Source organism: Nelusetta ayraudi, unplaced genomic scaffold (genome assembly GCF_046127955.1).
Source record: "Nelusetta ayraudi isolate G7.1 ecotype Tasmania unplaced genomic scaffold, CSIRO-AGI_Nayr_v1 ptg000017l, whole genome shotgun sequence".
Lineage (NCBI taxonomy): Eukaryota > Metazoa > Chordata > Actinopteri > Tetraodontiformes > Monacanthidae > Nelusetta > Nelusetta ayraudi.
The window spans coordinates 9,196,760-9,220,338 of record NW_027466067.1 but is presented as its reverse complement, the minus strand read 5'-3'; the positions used below and the strand labels follow the sequence as shown (position 1 = coordinate 9,220,338).

General features: G+C 46.7%; 3 protein-coding genes across 8 annotated transcripts in view; 2 read left to right on the top strand and 1 right to left on the bottom strand.

Annotated features, from left to right (window-relative positions):
* Window positions 1-1,037: 1,037 nt before the first annotated feature.
* Window positions 1,038-5,349, top strand: ddit3 (DNA-damage-inducible transcript 3). The gene is made up of 4 exons (XM_076025295.1): window positions 1,038-1,195; window positions 2,628-2,690; window positions 3,104-3,312; window positions 3,504-5,349. The coding sequence occupies exons 3-4, from the start codon at window positions 3,157-3,159 to the stop codon at window positions 4,308-4,310; spliced, it is 963 nt and encodes a 320-aa protein (XP_075881410.1). The 5' UTR covers window positions 1,038-1,195; window positions 2,628-2,690; window positions 3,104-3,156; the 3' UTR covers window positions 4,311-5,349.
* On the bottom strand, window positions 5,306-21,673 carry mars1 (methionyl-tRNA synthetase 1). 2 transcript variants are annotated; one of them, XM_076025272.1, is made up of 22 exons: window positions 21,397-21,673; window positions 18,855-18,945; window positions 18,150-18,228; window positions 17,869-18,000; window positions 16,800-16,875; window positions 16,440-16,624; window positions 15,733-15,851; window positions 15,476-15,592; window positions 14,288-14,491; window positions 12,892-13,093; window positions 12,480-12,554; window positions 12,181-12,351; window positions 11,803-11,898; window positions 10,896-11,013; window positions 10,593-10,806; window positions 8,992-9,123; window positions 8,626-8,730; window positions 8,259-8,454; window positions 7,484-7,555; window positions 7,128-7,154; window positions 6,669-6,815; window positions 5,306-6,035 (listed from the first exon to the last, which is right to left on the bottom strand). In XM_076025272.1, the coding sequence occupies exons 1-22, from the start codon at window positions 21,497-21,499 to the stop codon at window positions 5,886-5,888; spliced, it is 2,811 nt and encodes a 936-aa protein (XP_075881387.1). In that variant the 5' UTR covers window positions 21,500-21,673; the 3' UTR covers window positions 5,306-5,885. The 2 variants fall into 2 exon arrangements, with proteins under 2 accessions (XP_075881387.1, XP_075881388.1); XM_076025273.1 differs by lacking the exon at window positions 7,128-7,154 and having other exon boundaries at window positions 21,397-21,672.
* Window positions 21,674-21,979: 306 nt separating this feature from the next.
* Window positions 21,980-23,579, top strand: part of arhgap9 (Rho GTPase activating protein 9) — a 40,767-nt gene continuing 39,167 nt past the window's right edge. Inside the window, exons 1-2 of one of the 5 annotated variants that reach the window (XM_076025276.1) lie at window positions 21,985-22,170; window positions 22,545-22,603. The gene's annotated coding sequence lies outside the window, so the exon portion shown is untranslated. Of the gene's footprint in view, window positions 22,171-22,544; window positions 22,604-23,579 lie in introns of all 5 variants that reach the window. The other 4 variants (XM_076025279.1, XM_076025278.1, XM_076025277.1 and 1 more) reach the window with 4 other exon arrangements.

Here is a 23,579-nt window from a genome sequence, read left to right as displayed (position 1 = left end):
AAAAATAAAAATAAAAATACAGAAAAAATAATGTTTAACCGCAAATCACTGTTTCCCCAGTTTCAAGTAATTACAAAAAACATTTTATAGCCTAATGCAATTTTTAAAACCGTTCTTTAATAGTTACAAATGAATAATCATGTAACGGGGAGAAGCGCTTGTTTGGTTCACACCCAGCACCACTCGCACGCTCGCTCGCACGCGCCACCGCTCGGGCGCGTGGTTTTCATATCTCGCGGAGCTGCGACAGCGCGCGCGGTATGAAATTAAAAAAAGAATACGACAGCGCTGTGCACGTGCGCTTAAATCTCTTTAAATAAAATAGCTTAAAAAAAATAATAATAATACAACACGGGTAGTACCCCCCCCCCCCCCCAACGGTCGGACCGGTTGTTGTTCCATCACAGGGTGTGTGTGTGTGTGTGTGTGTGTGTGTGTGTGTGTTGGCGACGGCGATAACTTCAGGCAGGCAACAATAAGCGACAAGATATAAAAGAATCGCGATATCCTAATGAATGAGAGCAATTATCGAGTTAGCGCTAAAAAAGGACTCATCGCGAACGTTTTTATCGTTACGCAACGACGAAACAATTCGTGAGAAAAATCGATTCGGCTTTAAACGTTCCCGAAACAATCTAATTCTTCGACATTAGATCTCCGTGCATATATGTATATTTTTAGATTTTTAGTTAGAGCCAATACTGTTTAATAAAACATGTTCTGGTTCTGCTGGTGTTATCCCCAGCTAGAAATTGGTTGCCAAGAATTGCATCATTCCTTTCATGTGACTCCCATACGCCCCAAATTCGTCCTGGCCGTCTTATGACTGCATCACAACTGCTGCTCGTACAAACTATACGGGCTGAAGAAAGAACACCCAGCCGGAGCAGCACCAAGCCCCGCCCACAGGCTGCTTTTCAGTCAACCTATTGGATGTCGTCAAGGAAAAGATATTAATATCACGCCTCTCATTGGGCGCCTGCGACTTCACTTTGTTAGGTTGTATTAAATCCGCCTTCTCACACATAGTTCGGTTGGCTTCGCCCCCTATAAAATCACGGCCGGGAATTTCCGAAAAATCACATTCAGCCGTCCAGACTGAACAATGGTTATCATGAGCGATCCCAAATCTTTACTAAAATACCCACATACGAGCTCTAGACAGTCGAGACGGCGAACCAATAAACGAAAGAGGGTAAGTTGACGTTCTTTTTTTGTGTGTGTGCGCTAGTTTTCACGAGTTGTCGGTTGTTGTAGTCTTTAGGGAATGACACGACTTCTCCAAGTAGCGGGAGGTGGAAGGAAGAGAAATCGTGCTTTTTGCCAGACTTCCTAGTGCCGTACTCAGAGACACAGCTGTGTTAATCAATCACAACTCACGCTTGTTGTGGGTCCCCGCCGTGTGTTGTCTGCCCCGTTTGACAAGTTGTCAAGCTCGCGCTAGCCAAAGGCGCCGCTAGAAAGTTTGCGAGTTTTTATTCGCCGAGCATGACAACCGCTCAAAATCGATGTTTAGTCATTTTCTACCGAAATGACACGAAGTCACGTACTCGACAGTGGCTCGAGTAACAGACACCAGCATGACCCGTGTGACTTCTGACGGCAATTGGTGGGGCCGTTGAGTTGAAGCTCAGCGGCTTTTTGACAGCTGTTTCTTTTCTCGTTTTTTTTATTTTTATTTTTTAAATCGCTTTTGACAATTGCCTTTAAATGAAATGTGGGACACGGGATGACTGTACGCCTGTCTTATTTTACCGCCCAGTTTAACCCCTCTCCCTTTTCTTCTGAGCTGTCTTCTTTTGTTTCGCCCAGTCCTGCTGTGGACTTGCATTTCCATGACGTAATTGTCTTGGCTCACAGTGGACATGTTGCAGAGTCGAAGTAGATGTCAAGAATAATTTGATATTGCCGCTAATTTTGGATGACGTTTAATTCTCGTATAGTATTTCCGCCATGAGAGTTTCAAAGAATTGTCCGTTGATTTAAATAAAATAAAATAAAAAAGAATAATCTCTATTTATCATTACTTATCCTTTATTATCTGGATCACCGTCCTCCCAGCACCGAATGTATTTGCGGTTTTATTTTTTTAATTCTTAAAATATCGAGCAGAAAAGAAACCAATGTATCACATTTCGGTCTCAGCCCTTTACTGAAACTATAACGTTAAAAAAAAAAAAACGCATTGTATTCACAATAGTCATTTTTTAGGTTGCAGCTATGGGAAAGTAGCCCCGACTGGCAGCACAGGAGGAAAAAACATGTTCATGGATTGACGACTTTGTTTATCGATCCCAACCTGCATTTAAGCCCGTAGAAAGCAGGGGGCGCAGTGGAGAACTTGGTGGTCTTTGTTTACAAGAAATAAGTCAAATGAACTGGACCCCTCCGCCCCCCTTCATGAAATCCATCTTAACATTTTGAGTCAGAATTTGTGGAGACTTGTTCCATTTGCTCTTATTTTTAGAAAGTGTTCATTAATATTTCATCAGACACCTCTTTGTTCTCGTACTTTGTATTTTTGCGAATCATCATTTTGGTTTTGAAATCTCAGCAAAATTCAGCACATAGAACAAACATTTTTGTGATTAACCTGCTTAATGTGTGTTTTTTTCTTCTCTTTACAGAATAATTGGGACAAGCTAATTCAAACACATCTGCAGACTTGATTAATAGAGACTTTTGTCAAGGTAATTTTGGACTTTCGCTTTTCTGCATCTGATGTAATTTATTTATTTTTTGGTCAAGCCTGGTGTTCTTTTTAATTACGATTAATGCACTACGGTCCTTTGCCATTTTAACACAACTGTTTTTCCATTTGTACACATCGGCACATAATGCCCCGTTGTCGATTTGTCTTTCTCTTCCTTTTCATATTTATTTTTTGCACGTTTTCTCATGAGGTCGCATACTGTTTTTTCAGTTAGTTTTTTTTTTTTTGTTAATCACTGCATGGCTCCCAATGCTTTAACTCAACCGCTTGCATAACAGATTAAACTGAAGTGGGCAGGGTCTGCGTGACGTGTCTGTCGATGTGTGACAGCGCTGCACTTCTTCCTTCCTTCCTTCCTTCGTCTCACTCCATTTCCACCCCCGCCCTCAGGTCCAGTGTGAACTGTGTGGCCGTGTACCTGTGAGTTGTGACTGACTGGCGAGATGACTGCCGAGTGGCTACACCTACCCCCGCCGTACCCCCCTGGTGTGGGGCCGTTGTGTGGTGCAGAGTTGGAGGCGTGGTATGAGGACCTGCAGGATATTCTGGGCTCCGATGCAGGAGGGGCAAAACTGGCACGGGCCCCCACGTGCACCGAGGTCAGTGGCTTAAAGGATGAAACCAACTCTCACTCCCACACCAGGAGCACTTTCACTCGTACGCGAGAAAGATGGTATAGCGTTATGCGTATTTTGAGGTTTTAGCTTCGCGTTGGTTAAACTGATGGAGTTAATGTGATCAATTCAGATTTTCTTTGCAGATTTTGACACTTTGTGTTTGGCGTTTGTAGAAAGAGCCGGAGTTCCTGGACGTCCTGGAGAGCTGCTCCCTGACGTGGCTGACTGACGGCAGCCAGTCGTGGGGCGAAGGTGTTCAGAGGGCAGCCGAGGAGATCCACAACACGCAGCCTCTGCATCACACCTCGTCATCCTCCTCCTCCTCCTCCTCTTCCTCATGCATGAGTCCGGCGGTGGCAGAAGAGCAGCGGGCGGAGGCTGAGAGCGGCAGAGGTGGCGAGCGGTCTGCAGGGGGCAGTGGCGGCGACCTGCTGCCCCCCGAGTTCTTCGAGCTGCTGAGCGAAGGCGGAGTGGGAATGGTGGATTCCAGCGGAGCCGTGATCGGCGGCAGCGGCGGCTACTACTACCACCACCACCACCACCACCAGGCGAACAGCGCCGCCCCCCCTGCGTCTCCCTCCACCAGCGAGGAGGAACTGCCCCGCGTCCCCGACTCCCCGTCCTGCTCCTCCTCCGCCTCCCAGTCGCCGTCCCAGAATTGCTCCTCTCCCTCCTCGCCCGTCTCGTCTCCCTCCGCCTACCCGTCCTCCCGCTTGGGGAAACGCAAGAGGATCGCAAGCGAGAGGGCCACCAGTGCCTTGTCCCCCTTCTCCTCCTCCTCCTCCATCCCACGGACACCCTCGTCCTACTCCTCCTCGGCCAAAAAGAGTCGCAAAGAGAGGGAGCAGGAGAACGAGAGGAAGGTACAGGAGCTGACGGAGCAGAACGAGCGCTTGAAAGCAGAGATCGAACGACTGGGAGAGGAGGTGCAGAGAACGCGTAGGGCGCTGATAGAGAGACTAGTCAACACCAGGAAGTGAGGGGGTGGCGTGACGGGCGGTAGGTTCAGCAGAGTTGGAGCGGGCGGCGGTGGGGACAGGTGTGAAATGGTCATCGGGATACGGCAGGATACGCAAACCAAAGATGTACTTTGCAAATAAGGCGTGTTGTGAGGTGTGAGGGGGGGGAAGGCGGGAACTTGACACAGTGAGAAGTGAGAAAGTGATTTGAGTGAGGGCAAGGAATGGAACGGGGGGGGGGGAAGGAAGGGGCTGCAACAGCATTGCGGCAAAATAAAGACACGGCATGTGCGAAGGAGAAGGAACAACAGACTGCTTTCAGTGCAAACGGCTCGGCGGTGTTGACGCTGGTTTATTTTTTTTTCCCCCCCCGCCACGGTATTCTTTTTAGAAAGAACGCTTGCGGTTCACCTAATGGGAAGGTGAGAAATGAGTATTGAAAGAAGTTTACGAATGAGAAATTTGAGGATTTGTAAGTACGAGAGGAAGGCTGTGCATTGCGCAGAGTGCATTTCACCGTCATCCATTCCCACCATTTTGCAATAATTGTAATTCCCACGTCCAAAGGGCTGAAATCTGGCTCGCAGAGATTATGTGGCCAAATATGTGGAGAGTGCAGGAACTCAGGAACAAGTCTGAAAGTGCCCAGTGCAGTTTGAGTATGAGAATGTTTTTTGGTTGTTTTCCACCCCCCCTCCCCCTCGATTTGTATCCTTTTTCTTACTTTTGTATAACCGCGGCTTGTGTGCGTTTAGATAACAGAAGTAGGAGCAGCCTATACTTTCTAAGCTGACCTTTTCTATCGATGGGAATTTGTGGTAGAATTACACCTTGCTCTATCCTGATCAACTATTTTTATATACCACTGTATTATACATGTACACAGTTGCGCTGTATTATGGCATCATATCTGCTGTTATTTTCCCAACACGAACTGTTAGTCGTAGAATATGCATGCTGTATTAAAGAAAAAAACGGAACCATAAATGTAATCCACCAGACCCTTTTATTTTATCCCTTTTAATGTAATCCCGAATTTGCAATAAAATATAAAGTGCAACTTGTCGAGTTTTCTCATGTTTATTGGGTTTTTTTCTCTCTCAAAAGATTCATGATCACTTGTGTAGAAAATGATACAAAGCAGAGGTAATTTAATGAGAAGATGTTGTACGGGTGGAAAAACAAATTTTCAATATTTTGTCAAACGTCGAGCGATTTTTACAGTGGGTACATTTGAAAGAAAACCCGATTAAATGCGCAACACACCTTTCAATGTGAATATCATCTGCCGACTTTATCACGCCCGGGGTATAAAATCAGTTTCTTTTGGTCGGAGGGATTTGGGAAAAATCCCTCCATTCTGTAGCCGCATTCATTTGACTCCCTTTGTGTGTTTTCGTTTCCCCATCGGCCTCTAAAGCATTTCATTAGTCCTCGGTGCCAAAACCACATTGTCTTAGATCCTGTCACGGCTTTGCCTTAAGCTAATACCCTCATCCATGTGTTGGTGTACATCTCGTTCCCATTCCCACCCCTTCTTCCCTTCCTGCGACTACCCCGCTAATGCTCTCCGTCTCTATCAGCCCCCCCAAAACCTTACTTCTTCTTGCCCTTCTGAGGTGCCGGTTCGGGGCTCTTCCCCTCCGCCAGCGCCAGCTGCTTCTTGAGATCCAGCAGTTTTGCCACCTCGGCCGTCACCACATCCTTCGCTGCCTTCTGGGCTTTGAGCGCTCGCACCTTTTCTCCCTGCAACGGGCAGAAATGACAAAGTTTAATGGATTTTTTTTTTCCCATGCTAAAGCGTTTTCGATTTTTTTTTTCTTCTTTTTTTTCTTCACGCTACCTTTGATAAAAAGGCAGCTGGCAACTAGTCCACAAGATATACAATTACCATGGTGGAATTTTAAAAGCTAAACTGGAGAACGAGCAAATTTTGCAGCGTGTCTCCCGCGGTGGACATGTTGAGGTTTGATTTTTTTCAGCCGCTTTTTCCTTAAAAACTTTTCTTTTTTTTTTCGCAAAAATTACCTCAGAATTTTGGGCGACTACAAAAATAAGTGAAGTGGTAAATGTTTTTAAAAATTAAAAGACAACAATACATTTACTAAAAAAAGGACATACTGCTTAATAACGAACCAGACCAGTTTTTAAAATATCTCCCTAAATGAACGACGGTTCATTTCGACGCGGGGTTTTTTTTTTTCACCGAGCGCAAAATTTTCAGCGATCACCGTTGGCGCTCAACAAAAGGCGACGGCCGTTTTAATTTCTTAACATACGGCCACCTTGATAAAGGAAAATAAAAACGACAAAATCCAAATTAAAGAAAAAAATCAATTAAAACCCAGCGGTGGGTCGCAGTCAGCCGGCGGCTCTCACCTGCTCGGCCACGGCCTGCGTCAGCTGCTTGGCTCTCTCCGGGTCCACTTGGTTCGCTGTCGCCGCCTCGGCGGTGGCGGTGGCGGCGGCGGCAGAGGGAGCTGGCACGGCGGCAGCCTGCGCGTTGGCAGCGGTCGCAGTCGTCTTCTGGGGGAGGCGGCGGACAAAAGGTTTTTTCAAAAGTCGGCCGTTTTTGACGGTAATTGCAATTTTCCACAGACAACTTTGACGCCAGGCGACACTCGACGCGGCCCCATGGGAATTAATTATTCATGAGAGTGAATGGACAGTGAATCACACTGGACGCACGGGGGTTGAGTGACAATTAAAAAAAAACAAACAAACAGACAAAAAAAAAAAAAAAAAACGTTAGATGAGGTTCTAGCGTTAGTGAAGGCGTGCGCTAATCGACAGTGACACACCGGCGGCAGCGCCACCGACACGACGGCCACTCGGTACCTTTCTCTTAGGTGGCTCGTCTTCAGGCTGGAGGCAGGCGGTTGAGGGGGAGGAGGAGGCGCAAAGAGGGATTATTTTTTATCTAAATTGTGGACGCTTTTATACATAAATCAAAAATTCACAGCGCGTTGTTCAGCCGCGTGCTTCGGAGAGACAGATAAGTCTGAAATGCAATTTCCCGCGTTCAAGGCGGCGCAGGGTCTGAGCAAAAAGGGCTGCGAGCGGCTGCGCGGCTCCACCGCCGTCGCTCCTTTCATATTTCATTATTTATAAATAGTCGCGTGTCGTTACTTTGAGTCCCCGGCTGAACCGACCTCGGCGACAATTCGAATGATCGCGAGCGATCGAATGAGTACCTGCTGCCCGCCAAATCTCTTCTTCAAAGCCTCAATCTGGTCCGTCTCCAGCTTCTGGAACAACGGGCTGACCTGGAATGAAACCAAGAGGAAGGCTGACAGAGGGAACGACATTGGCGAGGGTTGAAAAATAATATAGATAAATATATATAAATGCACCAATATTAAGAAAGGTTTGCAAATGGAAACACTTTGAACCGCAGCGCTGCGCTTGAAACACAGTGGATGACGGAGGCGTGTTGGTGGGTGTGAGCCTGTGTGAGAAATTTTGAAAACCGCCGCCGTTCTGCGCAGAGAATAAAAGAGATAGAATAGATGTACTCTATTGATCCCCAATTGGGAAACTGTGCTGTTGCAGCACTAAAAACATACAAAAAAAAGGCTATACAGTATTTATAGTGTAATTACACAGTAATTATAGCGTAATTACAAAATCGTGTGAATTACACAATCAGCCGCGTGTGAACGTGGCGTTACGTGGTCACTGCGCTCCGGCCATAATCGGCGGGCCAAAGGGACAAAACTTTTTCGGATCCTCCTCCAAACAACTCGACCTCACTCGGGGAATTAATAATCAGCGTGTACCTGCGCGGGTGTTTACCCTCCTCCCCTCCCCCGCAGTGTCCTCCAGGGGGGCCTGGATATCGTCAGACTGTTGCATCCTTATTGTATCACCCCCCCCCCCCCACCCCCTCCCCAACCCCCCCCAACCCCCGCTATGCATCAGCATACAGGTGGAGTCTACCCTCGCACGTTTGCCAGCGCTCGTACTCACGGTGCCGATGCGGTGGCCGGCGCGCAGGGCACACGCGAAGGTGCCGCCGCCCTGCAGCGCCGAGCTGACGACCGACTGGGGCGCGTTGAGCTGGTCCCGGATGGTCTGGCTGACCGTGGGCATGTACGGGAAGAGCATGACCGAGAGCAGGCAGGCGACGTTCACCGACACGCCCGTCACCGTGCCGGCGCGCTGCCTGCGGAGCAGCGAAAACAAAGGGAAAATATTTTAACCTCCAAAATCGTAAAGCATTTGAATTTTGATGGAGCTCTAATGCAATTCGGCACTTTTTCTCAATTAGGATCTGATCTAACGACATCGCAGAAGCCTGATTCGATGGCGGGCGAAGCGGTCCAGGCCACATCACCTGTCGGCATCTCCTCCCTTGATCCGCTTCCACGGCTCGTTGACCTGGATGTACTGGTTGCCATGGCGAGAGATGTTGAGAATGTGTTTCAGGGCATCGCGGATTCTGACGGATGACAGGAAAAGAACAAAAAGGAGAAAATTTAATAATGGACAACAAACAAACCAAATAAAAGTGTTTTACACGCGAGACCGATTCATCTTGCAGAATCCCGTGAAAATCCCGGCTGCTCTGTTTCTCAACCATCGATGGCCATTTCAAGACGTTCATCTTTAACTTCTCAATTCATTTCGAAAGCAAATAATGCTTTTTTTCTTTTCTTTTTTTTTTTGCTTTGCTTTTAACCCTCAAGTCAGACGGTCTTACTTGACTTTGTCCATGAGCTGGATGTACTGCTGCAGCTCCCAGCCCACCACGGCCAGCAGCTTTTTATCCTCCTGCAGGAGCTCCATCTGAGGCACACAGCCCTCAAAGAACTTGGTGACAAACATGCCGGCTCTGGAAGACAGAGGGGAGGAGAAAATGAGGCGGGAAGGCAGAGGGGGAGGACGAGGGTGGGGTGGGGGTGGGGGGGATCCAATGCAGAGGCAGCAGCGAGAGCAAGCGTTTAGAGAAAGAGAGGCGAGATAACGAGAGCGAGGCTTTTCACTTGACTCGCTAATTGTTTATAAATTATAGATCCGGCTGCCAGTTGCGATACAGTGTGGCGCTGGTGTAAACTCTTTGCAGCTTTTTTCCAGCAGCTATGTGTTGCGTCTGCAGCCGTTTTTTTGTTTCTTCTCCCCATCCCTCAATAATTTCCGTGTGTACGATATGTGTGAGGATAGCCGTTGTGCGTTTTTCTCATGTCTGATGCAATACGCCCGTCGATATTTTTTCCGCATCCCCGCAGCCTCAAAGCAAGGTCTTCCAATCCCCAACGTATGGACACAACAGTCAGATTCACAATAAAATGTGAGTGATGGCCGAGTGTGACTTGCATTTTTAATTTCTTCTCACTTTTTCCCACCGGTGACGCTGCCGGGAGGCTTTTCGGAAAACGGGCGCAACAGTCACACTAGCTGCGTTTCCATGACCCCTAGAATTGCGCAAAACCTAAATATCGCAATAAAAAAATTGGAATCGTATCGGTATAAACGCATATCGCCTAAAGTGTCGTAAAAACACTTTTTTCGCATCTACGCGTCACCGGACGTGACGTACGGGGGTCACGTGACCTGTTCACTTCAAGCGAGAATCAGGCGTCATGTTTGCGGGACGAGATTTTACTTGAATTACGGCCTATGCGCTTCACACCTGCAAATCGCAATTGCACTTTGTTGAATTTTTTTTTTTTTAGAAATATCGCTTTTATTCTTGCGAAAAACTCTCATGGAAACGCAGGTACAGGTTGTATGGCTTCAGGCTCTGTTTGCTGTCATTTAAATCCAGGTGAAGCACAGAACACCAGGAAGCTGCTGCCACCCCTCCACCCCCCCACATAAGAAAAAACAGTCAGATGCTGCTAATGAGCAGTGATTTGGAACGAGCATCCAGCGGAGGACAGAAGTTGGAAGTGAAGCGGAATTGCTTTCCACCTCCAGCACCTGAGGCTGGATGCAATCTACAAGTTATTTTTGAACCAATTAGACGTCAACCCATGCTGCCCGAGACCAATTTTGGAGATCAAGGTACTCTGGCACAAAAAAAAAAAAAAATCTTTGATGTGAAATTTAGCCTTGATCCTTTAAAAAGCATTTCAGGCGGTGTAAGTGGGGCTAAATTACGCCATCCTAAACAAATTTAGAAAAGTGGGCTGAGCCTCTCGGTGCAGTTGGCGCCTCTGACAGACTTTGTTTTTTGCTAAAGCGCGACAATCGGAAAAAGGCGGCTGTTAATTAGACAGGATGTTGGCTCCGCTGTGCTCGTTCCCTTTTTTTTTTTTTTTTTTTTAAACCGCTCTGCAGCATCTTCAACGACTCGCTAACCTGTTTATAAAGTTGCCCAAGTTGTTGAGCAGCTCCGAGTTGTTCTTGGTGGCCATGTCGGCCCAGGAGAAGGCCGAGTCCTGGCCCTCGGGACGCACGTAGAGCAGGTAGAAGCGCCACACGTCGGACGGGATGCCCGTGTCTTTGGCCATGTCCCCGAACACGCCCACGCCGCGGCTCTTGGAGAACTTGGTGTCCTCGTAGTTCAGGTACTCTGTGGGCCGAATTACAAATTTTTCCCCAAACCGGTTCATTCAACCTCCATCATTTGTGAGAAAAAAAAAAAAAAAAAAAAACCCTCACCGGTGGCGACGAGGTGGTTGACCAGAGTGTAGTTGTCCTGAGCTCCCAGTAGAGAGCAGGGGAACACCACGCTGTGGAACGGCACGTTGTCTTTGGCCATGAAGTTGTAGAGCTCCACCTGCAGGCGGAGAGGCGACACTGCACTGTAAGGATGACATCATATTAGATCATCCAGTTCAAAGAGGACTTATCAGCGCTCCCTAACACCCCGCCCACCCCCCACCCTGCGACCCGCCCCTCCCCCACCCCCCCCACGTTTCACTATCCGTGTAAATGCACTCACACACGCGCTCACACACATACACACTCAATCTATGGCTTTACAGATGATGATGAGATGAGTCAGGGGGAGCGATGAAGAGGTTATTTTCTTTGGAAAAAAACCCAAATCAGCAGGATTTTCAGTCATTTCCCACTTTAACATTGACCAATATAGATTTATCTGAACTGAAGTGTTGGTGACTAAACACACTAAATCATTTCCTGTCTTATGAACTGAGCTAAATAAACAATGTTATATGTACAGCAATGTCCTTGAGACACACTTTTTGTCTTTGGTGTCTTGAGATTAAAATTTGTCATTTTATCTACTTGTCTTAATGCTCATGCTTAATTTTTTTCTTCCTCTTTATACTATCAAATTAAAAGGGTAATAAAGCACAGCTGAAAGACAGTGATGATAAAAAAGCAGCCCTGTGGTGTGCGTTTTAAGCGGAAAGACATTCAAGCGCGCTCTCGTGTATTGTGCAGCGCGCCAGATGGTCCAATGAAAGAAGCAATCAGAACCCTTCTGTGCCGCGTTGTAAAGAGGAGGAAATCTTGCGCAGGAGCCGGTGCATCTGGACTCTGCTCGCCTCGCAAACTCCCGACGATGACGGCGGCGGCGGCGCGTTCCGAGGCGCCTCACCTGATTAGGATTCTTCCACCACTTCTCCCATTCGTCGGTGTAGTTGGCGGTAATGGACAGATAACCGATGGGGGCGTCGAACCACACGTAGAAAACCTGCGGACGCGGCAAAAGTGGTAAATGATGCAATTTCTTTTTTTTTTCTCCGCCACTTGCTTGATTAATAGGAACAGACGCAGAGATAACATAACGTAAAAATGCTAACACCTCGAAGACGGAGGTCTCAGCCAATGCAGTTTAATCAATTCATGATCCGTGTATTTATCTTGCTGTTTGCCCATTAGGTTTCTTACTAATGACTTTTTTTTCCCACTGTTCCCACTGTGTAACACCAAATATTATCCGACAGAAATTTTCGCCGCTTCCTTCGAGGCCGACCTTGTCCTTGAAGTCGGCATGCGGCACCGGCGTCCCCCACTTCAGGTCCCTGGTGATGCAGCGGGGCTTGAGTCCGTCCCTCAGCCACGAGCGAGTGATCTGCTTGGCGTTGGCCGTCCAGTCGCCGGCGCCGGTCGACTTGTCCAGCCAGTTCTCCAGCTGAGTCTCCAGCTGCAAGACAAAGGAGGGAGACAAAGATAAAGACCGAATGTTCGACCTTCGTTCCTTCTGGTATAAGTCTTCGCTCAATGACCAAGTGGCGCTGGTCGGAGAAGTGGACCCATGAAGAGGTCGACTACCTTGGGCAGGTCCAGGAAGAGATGCTTGGAGGAGCGGATGACTGGGGTCTGCCTGCACACCTTGCACTGGGGTTCCTGCAGAGACCAGCTGTCATCAGTCATGATCCACATGGGTCCAATTCATAGTTCATAGTTTCCATAGTCAGAAATGGTTACTGTTGTTACCGTGAGTAAGTGATTCATGACTGTAATTCTGTTTCTGTTCAATGGATGATTTCAGAAATTCACATTCAGATCTAAAAAGCATAACCTCAAATTTTTACGTTTTTTTTTTTAATATATTTAAAACACAGGAGTTGCAAATTAGCTCTGACTACAACCCCGATATGCAGAACGCCTGCTCTTTCTCGTCTCCTCTGCATCCCCGCCAAACAAACCAATAAACAGCAAATAACCGACACGTCCTCCTCACCCTGAGCTCCACGGCGTTGATGAGCCGTCCGCACTTGTCGCACTGGTCGCCGCGGGCCTCCGGGTAGCTGCAGTAGGGACACGTCCCCTCCACAAAGCGGTCGGCCAGGAAGCGCTGGCAGTTCTCACAGCGCAGCTGCTCCACCGTGTCCTCCACCAGGAAACCGTGCTTGTGGAGGCGCCAGAAGATATCCTGGGCTATCCTGCCGAGATCAATGTATGGGATGTATGATCAATATGTGGCGCAAAGCCGATTTAGCAAGTTTAGATTTGCTTGCTCTGTATATAAGATCTTGCCATGGACTTGCTCCACCACCCTTGGGGGAGTTCATTATGTTAAGATCCAGCAGCACCAGTGGGAGAACAACCAGAGCAATCGGGTGTTACCAGTCAAAGGGACTGAGGTCTGGAAGGAGATTCCGGCTCCAATAAGAGACTGGAGCACATTTAACACTTTTAAAGTCAATCTAAAAAAGTGGCTGAAAAGAAAGCAGATCTGTCAGCACTAATTTCAAATTTAGGTTTTTATGTATCCTCTTAGTTTTCTTTGTTAGAGTCAGTTGTCTAATTCGTCTATCGTATTGTTAATTTCTTGTATTTTCCATTTGTATTTGTCATTGTATTGTTATTTCGTCACACATGCCAGGGACTGCAGATGGAAAGCAGCCTTTGGCTAAATCATGACATATTTACATTTACATGTTCATTAATATGCGCTGTCCCTTTTAAAAAAATAAATAAATCCGTAAATAAATGATGAGGCTGCAGCTTAAGAATCAAATTTGAACATATGACTATGTTACATTATATAAAAGGCAGAACACGCACAAGGTTTTTGTGGCTGAGACGTGATGAAAGTTTCCCCATACGGTTCATCATCTTAAGAACTGCTCTTAAATCACTATGACAACAATGTTTAGCCTGTACTGGCAGAATATTTAACCCCTGGCTTAGTCATGCGCTGCTGCCCTTTAAATCCCACTAGTTTGACTGCGTGAAGGGAAGGGCGGAAATGTAGATGAAGAGTCAGATCACACACACACACACACATACACACACACACGCGCGCACACACACGCGCGTCTCCTGGGATTCTGATCCTTTTTAACCAAGCAAACGATGTTTACCATTGCTTTTTGTTTACTATTTTTGCAGACCTCATCAGCGTAACAATATGCAACAACCCACACACTAACAATCGCGTCGAATAATCTGAGATTAAGTATAGCGGAGATCTGCGCTCGGGACGGCGAGACATCCACACCACTATCTGCTCCGAGATTAGAGCAAATCCCCTGTTGCGTAACTGTATAGTAATCGTATGGAAACGTGAGCGGCTGGAGCCGAGCCGGGCCGGGTCGGGCCGGGCAGGGCGGCGGCGAGAGATCCACACTCACTCCGTCTGCTTCTCGGTGGTGGTTCTCCCGAAGAAGTCAAAGTCGATCTGGAACCACTGGTAGATGCTGGAGTGGACGGCGTGGTACTTGTCGCAGATCTGCTGCGGGGTCAGGCCCTCCTCTCTGGCCTTGTTCTCCGTGGCCGTCCCGTACTCGTCGGTGCCGCACACGAACAGCAGGTTCCAGCCGCGCACGCGGCCGTACCTTTGCGGAGGGGGAGGCGTGCAGAGTTAGAACGGTAAACCCACAGGAAGGGTGAAGGAAGTGAGTTTGGCCGAGACCAATAAACAGGTGTAAATATATTCTCTCCGTTTAACCTTTTATAGGCACAAGCTCTGGGCAGCATTCAGTCCATTTTGCTGCTGATGTGAATTCATTTAGCCTCTATTTCCCTGAGATTGCAATGAAACAGACAGTTGAAAATCAGAAAACTGCCTCATTGCCAGGAGGAGGAAACTGGTGCTGCCCGTCGTCCCAGCGGTAGTTTGTTTCGGGTGTGCGTCGCCGCGACTGGTCCCCAGTGCTTCAGCCGCGGGCACCGACTCATGCCTGCACCTCCATTAGCTACAACTAATAGCCTCCAGCAGTTCTCTGTCTTCGCCTCACAGCTAGGCTACCTAATGCAACTATTGCCGGCGCCGTTACGGCATGGCGTGCGTCACGCGTGCAACACTTGCAGGTGCAGTGGCTGCAAAGACGAAAACAAAGCCCCGCTGTCCCAGGGAGGTTTTCTGCGCTGTCAAGAGAGCAACGTCGTGTCCTGGGAAGCATTTCAATTAAATACTTAATGAACGTTTAAGGTGCCAGAGGAAAACACTGCATCCCGTTTTGAGGGAGCTCAGCATCTCGTCCGTCTCCGAGGTTGGCAGCCTATGAATCGCTGAGCGCTACGGATGCAACGGTACAGTTTTCCCCACAGTTCCAGTTATGCATCACTGTTTTGGGTTGGGGTTAGACGTAATGTAACGAAACGAACCAAATAATACGGACCGAACAAACCGAAATACACCATTGAAAAGCAGCCTCAATATGTCCAACGTGAGGTTGGCAGCAAAAAAACGTACAATTTCAAAAACAGAACAGAATTTTCCATTCTCTAAATGTTGAAATGAATTGATAATTAACAGATTGTAAAATTGTCAATACTGAAACAGACAGTTGTGAAGCCACAGGATCATAATTTGGCACCTGCAGAAGACGTCGGCGCTGAGCACGCAGCCGATGATGTTGCCCAGATGGGGGACGTTGTTGACGTATGGCAACGCACTGGTCACAAGCACGTTCCGCTTGCCTTCCTGTGGCAGACTGGAGGGCGGCCGGGGGGCGGGGGCGGACACACACACAGGAAGTTTAATCTATCAGTGTCATCACTTACTGTTACATGTTACGAGGTTAGAAAATTGAAGATGCTCCGACAACGGCAAGCGAGGCGTCTAATGACTCACACTGGGTGCTGCCTCTGGTGAGGCGAAGGGCCGCTGGTTAAACCCTTGCTCCAGGTGAGAGCAGCTGCCTCCATCTCCTCCTCAGACACCGCCCGCTCAGACTCCTCAGCCTGCGCACACTGCGGGAGGATCATTGGGTCAAATGGCTTCCTAGTCATGCCTTTATTCTTGTGTTGTTTCCGAGTTAATTGCTGCATTGGGCCGATTCTCTGATGCTGCACATGTGATCTAATGCCAAACAGCTGAAACAATCATCATTTTGCTACTTCTGATTGACACCTCGTAAAGTGCTGCCATGCTCAGACTGCAGGACAAAGAAATAGTGATGTAACCCCTGCATGTTGCATGTTCCAGATCCTTAATTTAGCTTTCATGAAGCCGGGTCTACTCTCACAAAGACTGCCGCTGCTGAACAGGAGAGGTCTCGCTTGGTTGAAGCGAGCTTGAACTTCCTCCCCGAGCGGGAAGCTAGATATCAGCCCTGGTAGCGAAAACCGCAGACGACTGGTGAACACGTTTGCAAAGGTGTTTGTGCATCTGTTCAGGCAGAGAAAAAAAGACAATACACTTTCTGGAAGAGCAGACAGGATGAACATGTTTCCTGAGGCGTGTGGTTAGGCAGAAGATTTCTTTTTTTTTTTTTTTTTCCTAATGTTCTCTCCGAGCAGCTTTGAGTCTAATAGCTATCCCAATGATCCGGCTAATACCTCAGCAGGGCTGCTGTTGCATGGCGCCGTCTCTCTGGACTGGCTGCTCTGAGGGGCAGGTTGCCTCTGCATGTAGCTCTTCATGCCCTGCAGGCCTTTTCCCTGCAGCACTTTCTGAGCAGCAGACTGGAAACTGTGCATGAGAGCCCCACGGTCAAACCACGTCTTCACACACTTCCATTCACCTGAAAAAGCAAAGCGAGGGTTCGAACACTGACTGCGTGGTAACTGGGAAGTAAAGAATATTGGGGGAAAATAGGAGGAAAGAAAAGCAAATTCTGGACGATGGATGTGAAAGGAGGATTTGTAAATGACTGGAGATGACTTAAAAAAAAAAAGAAAAGAAAGAACAAAGCTTACCAAGTGCCAGTGAGGAGTCGGACATAAAAGGGTAGAGCGCAGCCCACACCACGACATCAGCGACTGAAACAGCTTCCTGAAAGGATTCATTTGGTCAAATATGTCACATAAAGAAAGAAATACAAGGTCATTTTTAATAAAAAGCTCCTCAAATCCACATCAACCAGCTACACACAAGATAAGTGAGTGTATGTGTAGTGACTGGCTAACACAGGGGCCAAAATGTAAAACTTGGACAAAGTCGTGGGCCGACATTGATATCCTCCAACCTTTTTATTATGGTTATTATATAACAAGTTTTGCATCAACACTGAATATGGAACAAGTGAAGCTTAATACTACACAATAAATAACTTGCAACTGCAAAATGGAATTTCAAAATAAAAAAAACAAACATCAAAATGAATAAAATGAAAATAAAAAATTACTATGCCTCTTTTTAATTTGCAGCATTCTGATTTAAATTTCAGAAGTAACCTTTTTCCACGGGCTCATAATACATTTAAAAATAAAATAATAATAAATCAATGAACTAATAATAATATCCTTCAATGAACGTGCAAAAAGAAAAGTGCATAAAGACAACGTTAATTATACTCTGGCAAATAGTTTGAATAGTGAGCCAAATATACCAGCAGAGGATTCTGGGATTTGTAGCATTAGCAGGACATCTGCTCGTCAAAAATAATTGCACTGCAGGCCAAATTTGGCCCGCGGGCCACAGTTTGACACCCACAGGCTGACGGGAGTGACCCCCTCCCCCATCCACACCGCAGCATGACGGCTCTGCCCTCTAGATACTGTTCTTAAAAATACATCACAAGCTCGGCTGCAGCTGCTGTGGCAGGAAGCAGGAAAAGGGCCTGAGCAGCCTTTAGCCACACTGAGGAGGACCTGCCAAAAAAATACATTACAAACTTTTTGACTGAACCAATATAATATACGTGGAATAGACTTTTGACCGAACGCTTGCCGAGAGCTCTTCAGGGTACAGGTTGACAGCCAGTGCATGAACGGTGAGAGGGAGGAGGCCCAGCAGCCTAAAGGGACGTGTGAACGACATACATACCCCTGTTAAATATGGAGTCTTCCCTTTGCTCAAGCTTTGTTCCAGGTAGCTCAGTGGCGCCTGGAGGAGCTTGGACGCCTCTGCCCCTTTCCCCTGCAGCACTGCCAAGTGGAGGGCCTGCAGCACTGTTGGCTGGACAGACGGAACGGCTCAACAGCGTCATGTGATGTGTTAGGAGACTGATGAAGTTCACTGTTACTTGGAGCTTTTCTGGCTACATATTAGCTGTGATTTTGCATGTAACAGGCCTGTGCTCGTCAGCTCGTCAACACTGATCTTACCTGGAGGTCTGTGGCCTCCCATTCGAGCCACTGGTTGCAGAGACTGCTGGGTTCTTGGCCATTCACTTCGAACAGATACCTGCGTCGTACAAAAGATGGAAAGGGCTTCATTTTAAATCTCCCCCCCCCCCCCCCAAAAAAAGTACCATTTACATTCACATTAACCACATTGAGGAATCTCACAAATTATTTAAGGAAGATAAAAGACACAGTGGTACAGAGAAATGTGTCTTTTTTTCATCCTCGCAACACAAATTCAGAAATTTCTCCACAGTATCTGAAGCTTTTAGTGATGTCATGGGCTGTTAATGCTGAAATCCCAAAATTCCTTCAAATGCATGTTAAGAACGACATGTTTTTTTTTAACATGTTCAAGTGTTGAGACCTAGTTAAAAACGATCCAATGGCCTTGCATATTTTTTGCCTCCCAAATAAATAAGTTGCTTTTCAGTGGCATAAATGTTCTGGGATATCAAACCAGCTTCAACCTCGACCCAGCGCCTGCTACCGGCAGTCAGGTTGCAGCAAGGGAGATAAAGTCCTACCCTGTACAGTAAACAAGCTTGCATGTCACTCTCTGTCTGACACCCTCCAGTCCACGTATGTGTCTGTTTGTATTGTGTTCAAAGACTTCAAATATCTGGAAAGAAAATCTCCTCATTTGATGAAAAACACAAGGGCAAATAAAAAGTACAATCTGCTGACCGGCAGATGGCATTGGTGCTGAAAAGGTGCACTCCACTTGGCAGCAGCAGGGCTGGTAAGGCTGGACGGTTGAGGTAGGGCACCACTCTCTCTGGAACGAACAAACAAACAAAGAAATCAAGATGACTCCCGGGCCGGTGAGATGTGAACGCATCTCTGGTTGAAATGTGTCGGTCCAAACTCCAAATCCTCTCTCTGGCATGGCCGCGTCTTTAAAGAAAGAGATTAAATGAATTTCATCGCCCCTCGTGGCGCAGATTATTTTACATTTTAATGCCGCATCTTCAGGCGGGACTAACGCGCAACTCTGCGAAAGCTTTGAGGATAATCTCAGGATCAAATTCTCCGATGCAATGTTCATCAGCGACGGCGGCATCATCTATGAAGAAAAGCAAAGGTCAAACTAAGAGTCAAAGATGTATTAGAACCTGGATGAGGTCAATCCATAGGCCTCGGAGACCCAAGACCAATCAATGAGCTGTTGAGAGACTCGTAGAACTCGCAGATATTCACGTTTCACTCGAGGCAGCTTAGTGAGGGACGGATCCTCTCACACTTGTTTAATGGGAAACTAACTCTTAAATGAGGCACAACAGGTTACACCGTCTGCCCGACTTAATTTATGACTTGCTTGGCTGAGACAGAGTGAGTCTGCTTTTTCATTGTCTAATATTTGACCAAGGCATCATCACGCTCTGCCACACGAGCCAACTTACCAGTTTCACTGAGTTTTAACTTTACCAGAGTCTTGACTTGCAACGTCTCTAGAGATTGTAAGTGCAGTGATGCCTCCACAATAAAGATGAACATTTTACTCTTTCAGTGCCCTGTAAGAGGAGGCAATTGTTTTCAGACTATGTAATAAAGTGATGTCAACTGTAGTCACACTTTATGGCTACATTGTCAAACAGCCCTGATTACTCGTCCGTTCGATGTAGCTTCTAATAATGAAGCCAAGAGCACATCTGGGACTCGGGGAACAACCTGGAGGCCAGAAGTCTGTCCAGCCTGCGTCCCTGCATCGTGGTTCATCATGAGGAAAATGTGAAGCAAAACAAGAAGTTCCACTGAATAATAAATGTGACCCAGGACTCAGGAGGAATGAATTGCCGGGTACTGGTCGTGATTATTTACTTTCCTCTCTTGGGAGGAAGGAGGAGGCTGAGCCGCTCTGATATTGGTTAAATATGTTTTATAACCTTTATGATATTAATATCAACTTACATAAAACAATACTGAGCAAAGGTCGACTGAACCCGCCACAGGGCATCTTAACATTCTTGTCTGTGTTACAAGCCAATGATTTTTTTTAATCATTATTTTCATTCCACAAGCTCCCTTTTACCCAAAGAGCGACACATGAAATGCAGACTGAGTTTTTTTTTTTTTTTTTTTTTAAGTAAGGATGAGTTCTGGTACTCTGTGCTTTGGTCTGGTGATACTCAACTGGAAAACTGGAACTGTTCAGGCACATGGATGTTGCTTCTGTTTGGCCAAGAAAAGGGAGAGGACTTCAGACCTAACACAACACAGCTCCCACAGCTAAACATTAGGTTGAGAGCATCATGTGTGGGGCCCAAGGAGCCTTGTTTGGGTGCACGGTGTCATGAAAATATAAAACTATGTTGCAATTATGAGGGATGATATGCAGACAACTGCTCGTAGTCTAGCCGTATGTTGTCACTGGGCCTTCTAACAAGACAAAAACCCAAAGCATACATGAAAATTAGTCCAAGCTTCTGCTTTAAGTGAATGGCCATGCTTGCAAACAACACAGCTGGAACAATTTTCAATGGAATAATGGTCCCAAATCCCCCAGGGAGACCTGTTTCTACCTAATGAAGCACTATTTTAAGAGGTTGTGTTCAATTGTGGCTCAGGAAGGGTACACAATTGACTATTAATGGCCAGGGGACTAATCATTTTTGCCAATTTTGGTCTCAAAAGTATATAAAGTTAGACACTTAATTCATCTCCAAGAGAAATTCACAGTAAAAAATGAATGAATAAATAAATAAATACTGTGCTACCTGTACTACTGTGTCTGCTTAACACAGCAGACACAGTAGCATCTTACAACGTTGTTTACAACGTGTTTAATCCCTGAAACCATAACAGTTTTCACCAGACGTTTGGCTCATTAGCTTCTAGTGGGGTGCTTTTAAAAAAAAAAACCCAACAACAACAACAACAACAAAACAACAACAACCTCGAACCTGGTAAACAAAAGACCTGAGAGGGGCTGCGGGTTCGAACATTCGTACGAAGCCAACACAACACAGTAATAACGTACATTGGAGTTTTCTAGCTGCTTCAGGTGTGCAGCTGCTGACTCCATTCATCAGTGACAGACCACAGCCACACGCCTGACTGCAGCTAGCCTTAGCTCAGCGCCCTTTCAAAGGCACAAGTGGCTGAACGTACTTGTATCAAGCACGACCAGGAACACGCCGAGTGGCCATCCATCGCAAGTCAGTCTGAAATGATGTGCCACTAGTACAAGTAGACTGGCACGTCAAAGACGAAACCATGCGTGTCTTACCTTCGTGGCTGACATACTGGACGTCACACTTGACTCCTGTCACTTCCAAGGCAGCTACCGCCTTCAGGCAATGCGGGTTTCCTTCACTAACGAAGAGCTTCATCTGTTCCTCTCTCACTACTCCGCTACCGCCGGGACTGAATTTCACGTAAACAATAATGCCGCTCTACAATTTATAAAAGAAACTCCCGAGTTAAACTTTGCCAATGAGAGAGTGTGTGTGGCTTCCACACGCTGATGCAAGCAGCCCTCGTTCATTCAGATTTGGCCGGAATGTAGTTTTGAAGCGGCTTAAACGTTTAAAGAATAAAAGGGAGCTGGCTGTTAAATGACTACATTTCCCGTTCTGTACTTCCTGGTCAGTGCCGCTCAACGTGCTTGTGGCGTTTGTTTTTGTACAGAGAGTATTTTTGCCGGGCGGCACAATTCTCGTTTCTTCCCGCACCGCACAACCGGGCGACGCTGTGTTTTAAACATACAGGGATTTCATTGGCTGTTCCTTAATCGCGTAGACAGCTCCTGTCCAATCACGAAGCGCTAAATAAATGCACGCAGCGAGAGCTATACCGTCTCCTTAAAGCGGCAGCAAGATGTTGTCATCGGCTGCACCGTGCAACTTATTGCTGTGGCGCGCGCGTGTGCATGTGTGTGTGTGTGACTGTTAATTCGCGCTTCCGCCAACCTGAATTATGTAAAGTCATCAGTATTTTATCTTTCACCGCGACAACTCCTGCACTCTCTGCACTTCACTCAGGCGTCACGTCCCTTTGCAAGGTGAGTACTGGCTCTCGGGGACGCAGATACCGCTCCCATGCAGAATTATTAAGCCCGAAAACTTTGTCATTTCTCGGAGGAATGTCGCTTAAATGCGCCTGGGATGTTTCATGTGAGATGACGCGTTTTGGCCGTCGCGCAACCCGGTAGTTTCACGCACTGTCGAATAACGTGTTGAAAAGTGTGTAACGGTTTCCTCTGAAGCGTGGAGTGGGCTCAGTCCTTCCGATCGCGTCACATGCATTGCAAACGAGTTCATCTCCTGTCAATTTAGCTTTAACTGCATCCTCTATATTAACATTTTAGATTTTAAATTGCTACTGCTTTTCATTGAAGGTTGTTTATAATCCAGAATTGACATTTTTTTTTAATAGAATATAACGTTGACTGGAAAACAACACAGACCAAACTCAGCGGTCCCATCACCTGTGAAGTGAGTGCATTAAAACAAACAAACAAAACTGCATGTGGATGGTGCAACTTTAATATTTGCTAACCAACAGACTTCCCCCACGAGGATGAGGCAGTCAGATGATACGTGAGATTTGCTCAAATATTGCAATATATTTAAAGTATTTAGTAGTAGTTCTCCGTGTTGGATAGAAAAAATGTTATGTACATTATTTTACCACTCAGTAAAAAAAAAAAGGGGGGGGGGGGGTCAGGTCAGGACATAAAAAGATGGTGCAACCAGAGAAAACAAGGTGTTTGCTCACACTAGGCCCTACCTTAGATCTCTTATGCATCTTGTATTTACATTTCTAAATAACCCACTTTACCCAACGGCACACATTTCCGCACTATAAGTGTGAAAACCACACTTGAAATGCAGGCTTGTTCTCGCAAACCCTAAACCACAGAGGGCCTCAACTCATGCGCTCAGATGCTTTATCCTTTAAAAACTTTTTGCCGCCGGGTGCAAAGTTTTAACGTAGAGTTTTAAAAGCAAACAACTTTCTACACGTTTGCATTGTCTGCTTCATTTTGGCCAAAGCCTTTAAGCCAGAGACGAGCTATCCCTCGCTTGATCTCATTTGGCCTCTCGCTTTTGTCTCCCTCTTATCAAATGTCGCTCCTACAACAATCACCGATCAGATCACTTTGCATCGTGCCAGACCTTTGTCAGTGTGGAAATATTTGCATGCTACTGTCGCGCTCGGGCTGGCGCCTGCTTCGCGGCGACCGTACGGCCTGGTTAACCACACTGTGATGGAAACAGTTTGACTGACGCATTGCATTTTTGGTCTTTCATAATCTTTCTTAAGTCCATGCAAAGCGGGAGATTTGCTCCCTTTTCGCCAGCTTGTGACGACACCAGCTTGAAAGATTATAACCCCACCCCCCCACCCCAGTTGCAACATTGACTGATTAAAAGTGCCCCGTACCATGTGCGGCATTAGCAGGGGGTT

Excerpts from the sequence above, each read along its gene's own strand:
- mars1 (XM_076025272.1), bottom strand. The coding sequence starts at position 21,499 with ATGAAGCTCTTCGTTAGTGAAGGAAACCCGCATTGCCTGAAGGCGGTA. Across the intron at positions 16,876-17,868 it reads AGACTCCATATTTAACAGGG|GAAGCTGTTTCAGTCGCTGA; the intron begins GTATGTATGTCG and ends GAATCCTTTCAG. Across the intron at positions 10,807-10,895 it reads CAACCACCTCGTCGCCACCG|AGTACCTGAACTACGAGGAC; the intron begins GTGAGGGTTTTT and ends TTCGGCCCACAG.
- ddit3 (XM_076025295.1), top strand. The coding sequence starts at position 3,157 with ATGACTGCCGAGTGGCTACACCTACCCCCGCCGTACCCCCCTGGTGTG. Across the intron at positions 3,313-3,503 it reads GGGCCCCCACGTGCACCGAG|AAAGAGCCGGAGTTCCTGGA; the intron begins GTCAGTGGCTTA and ends TGGCGTTTGTAG.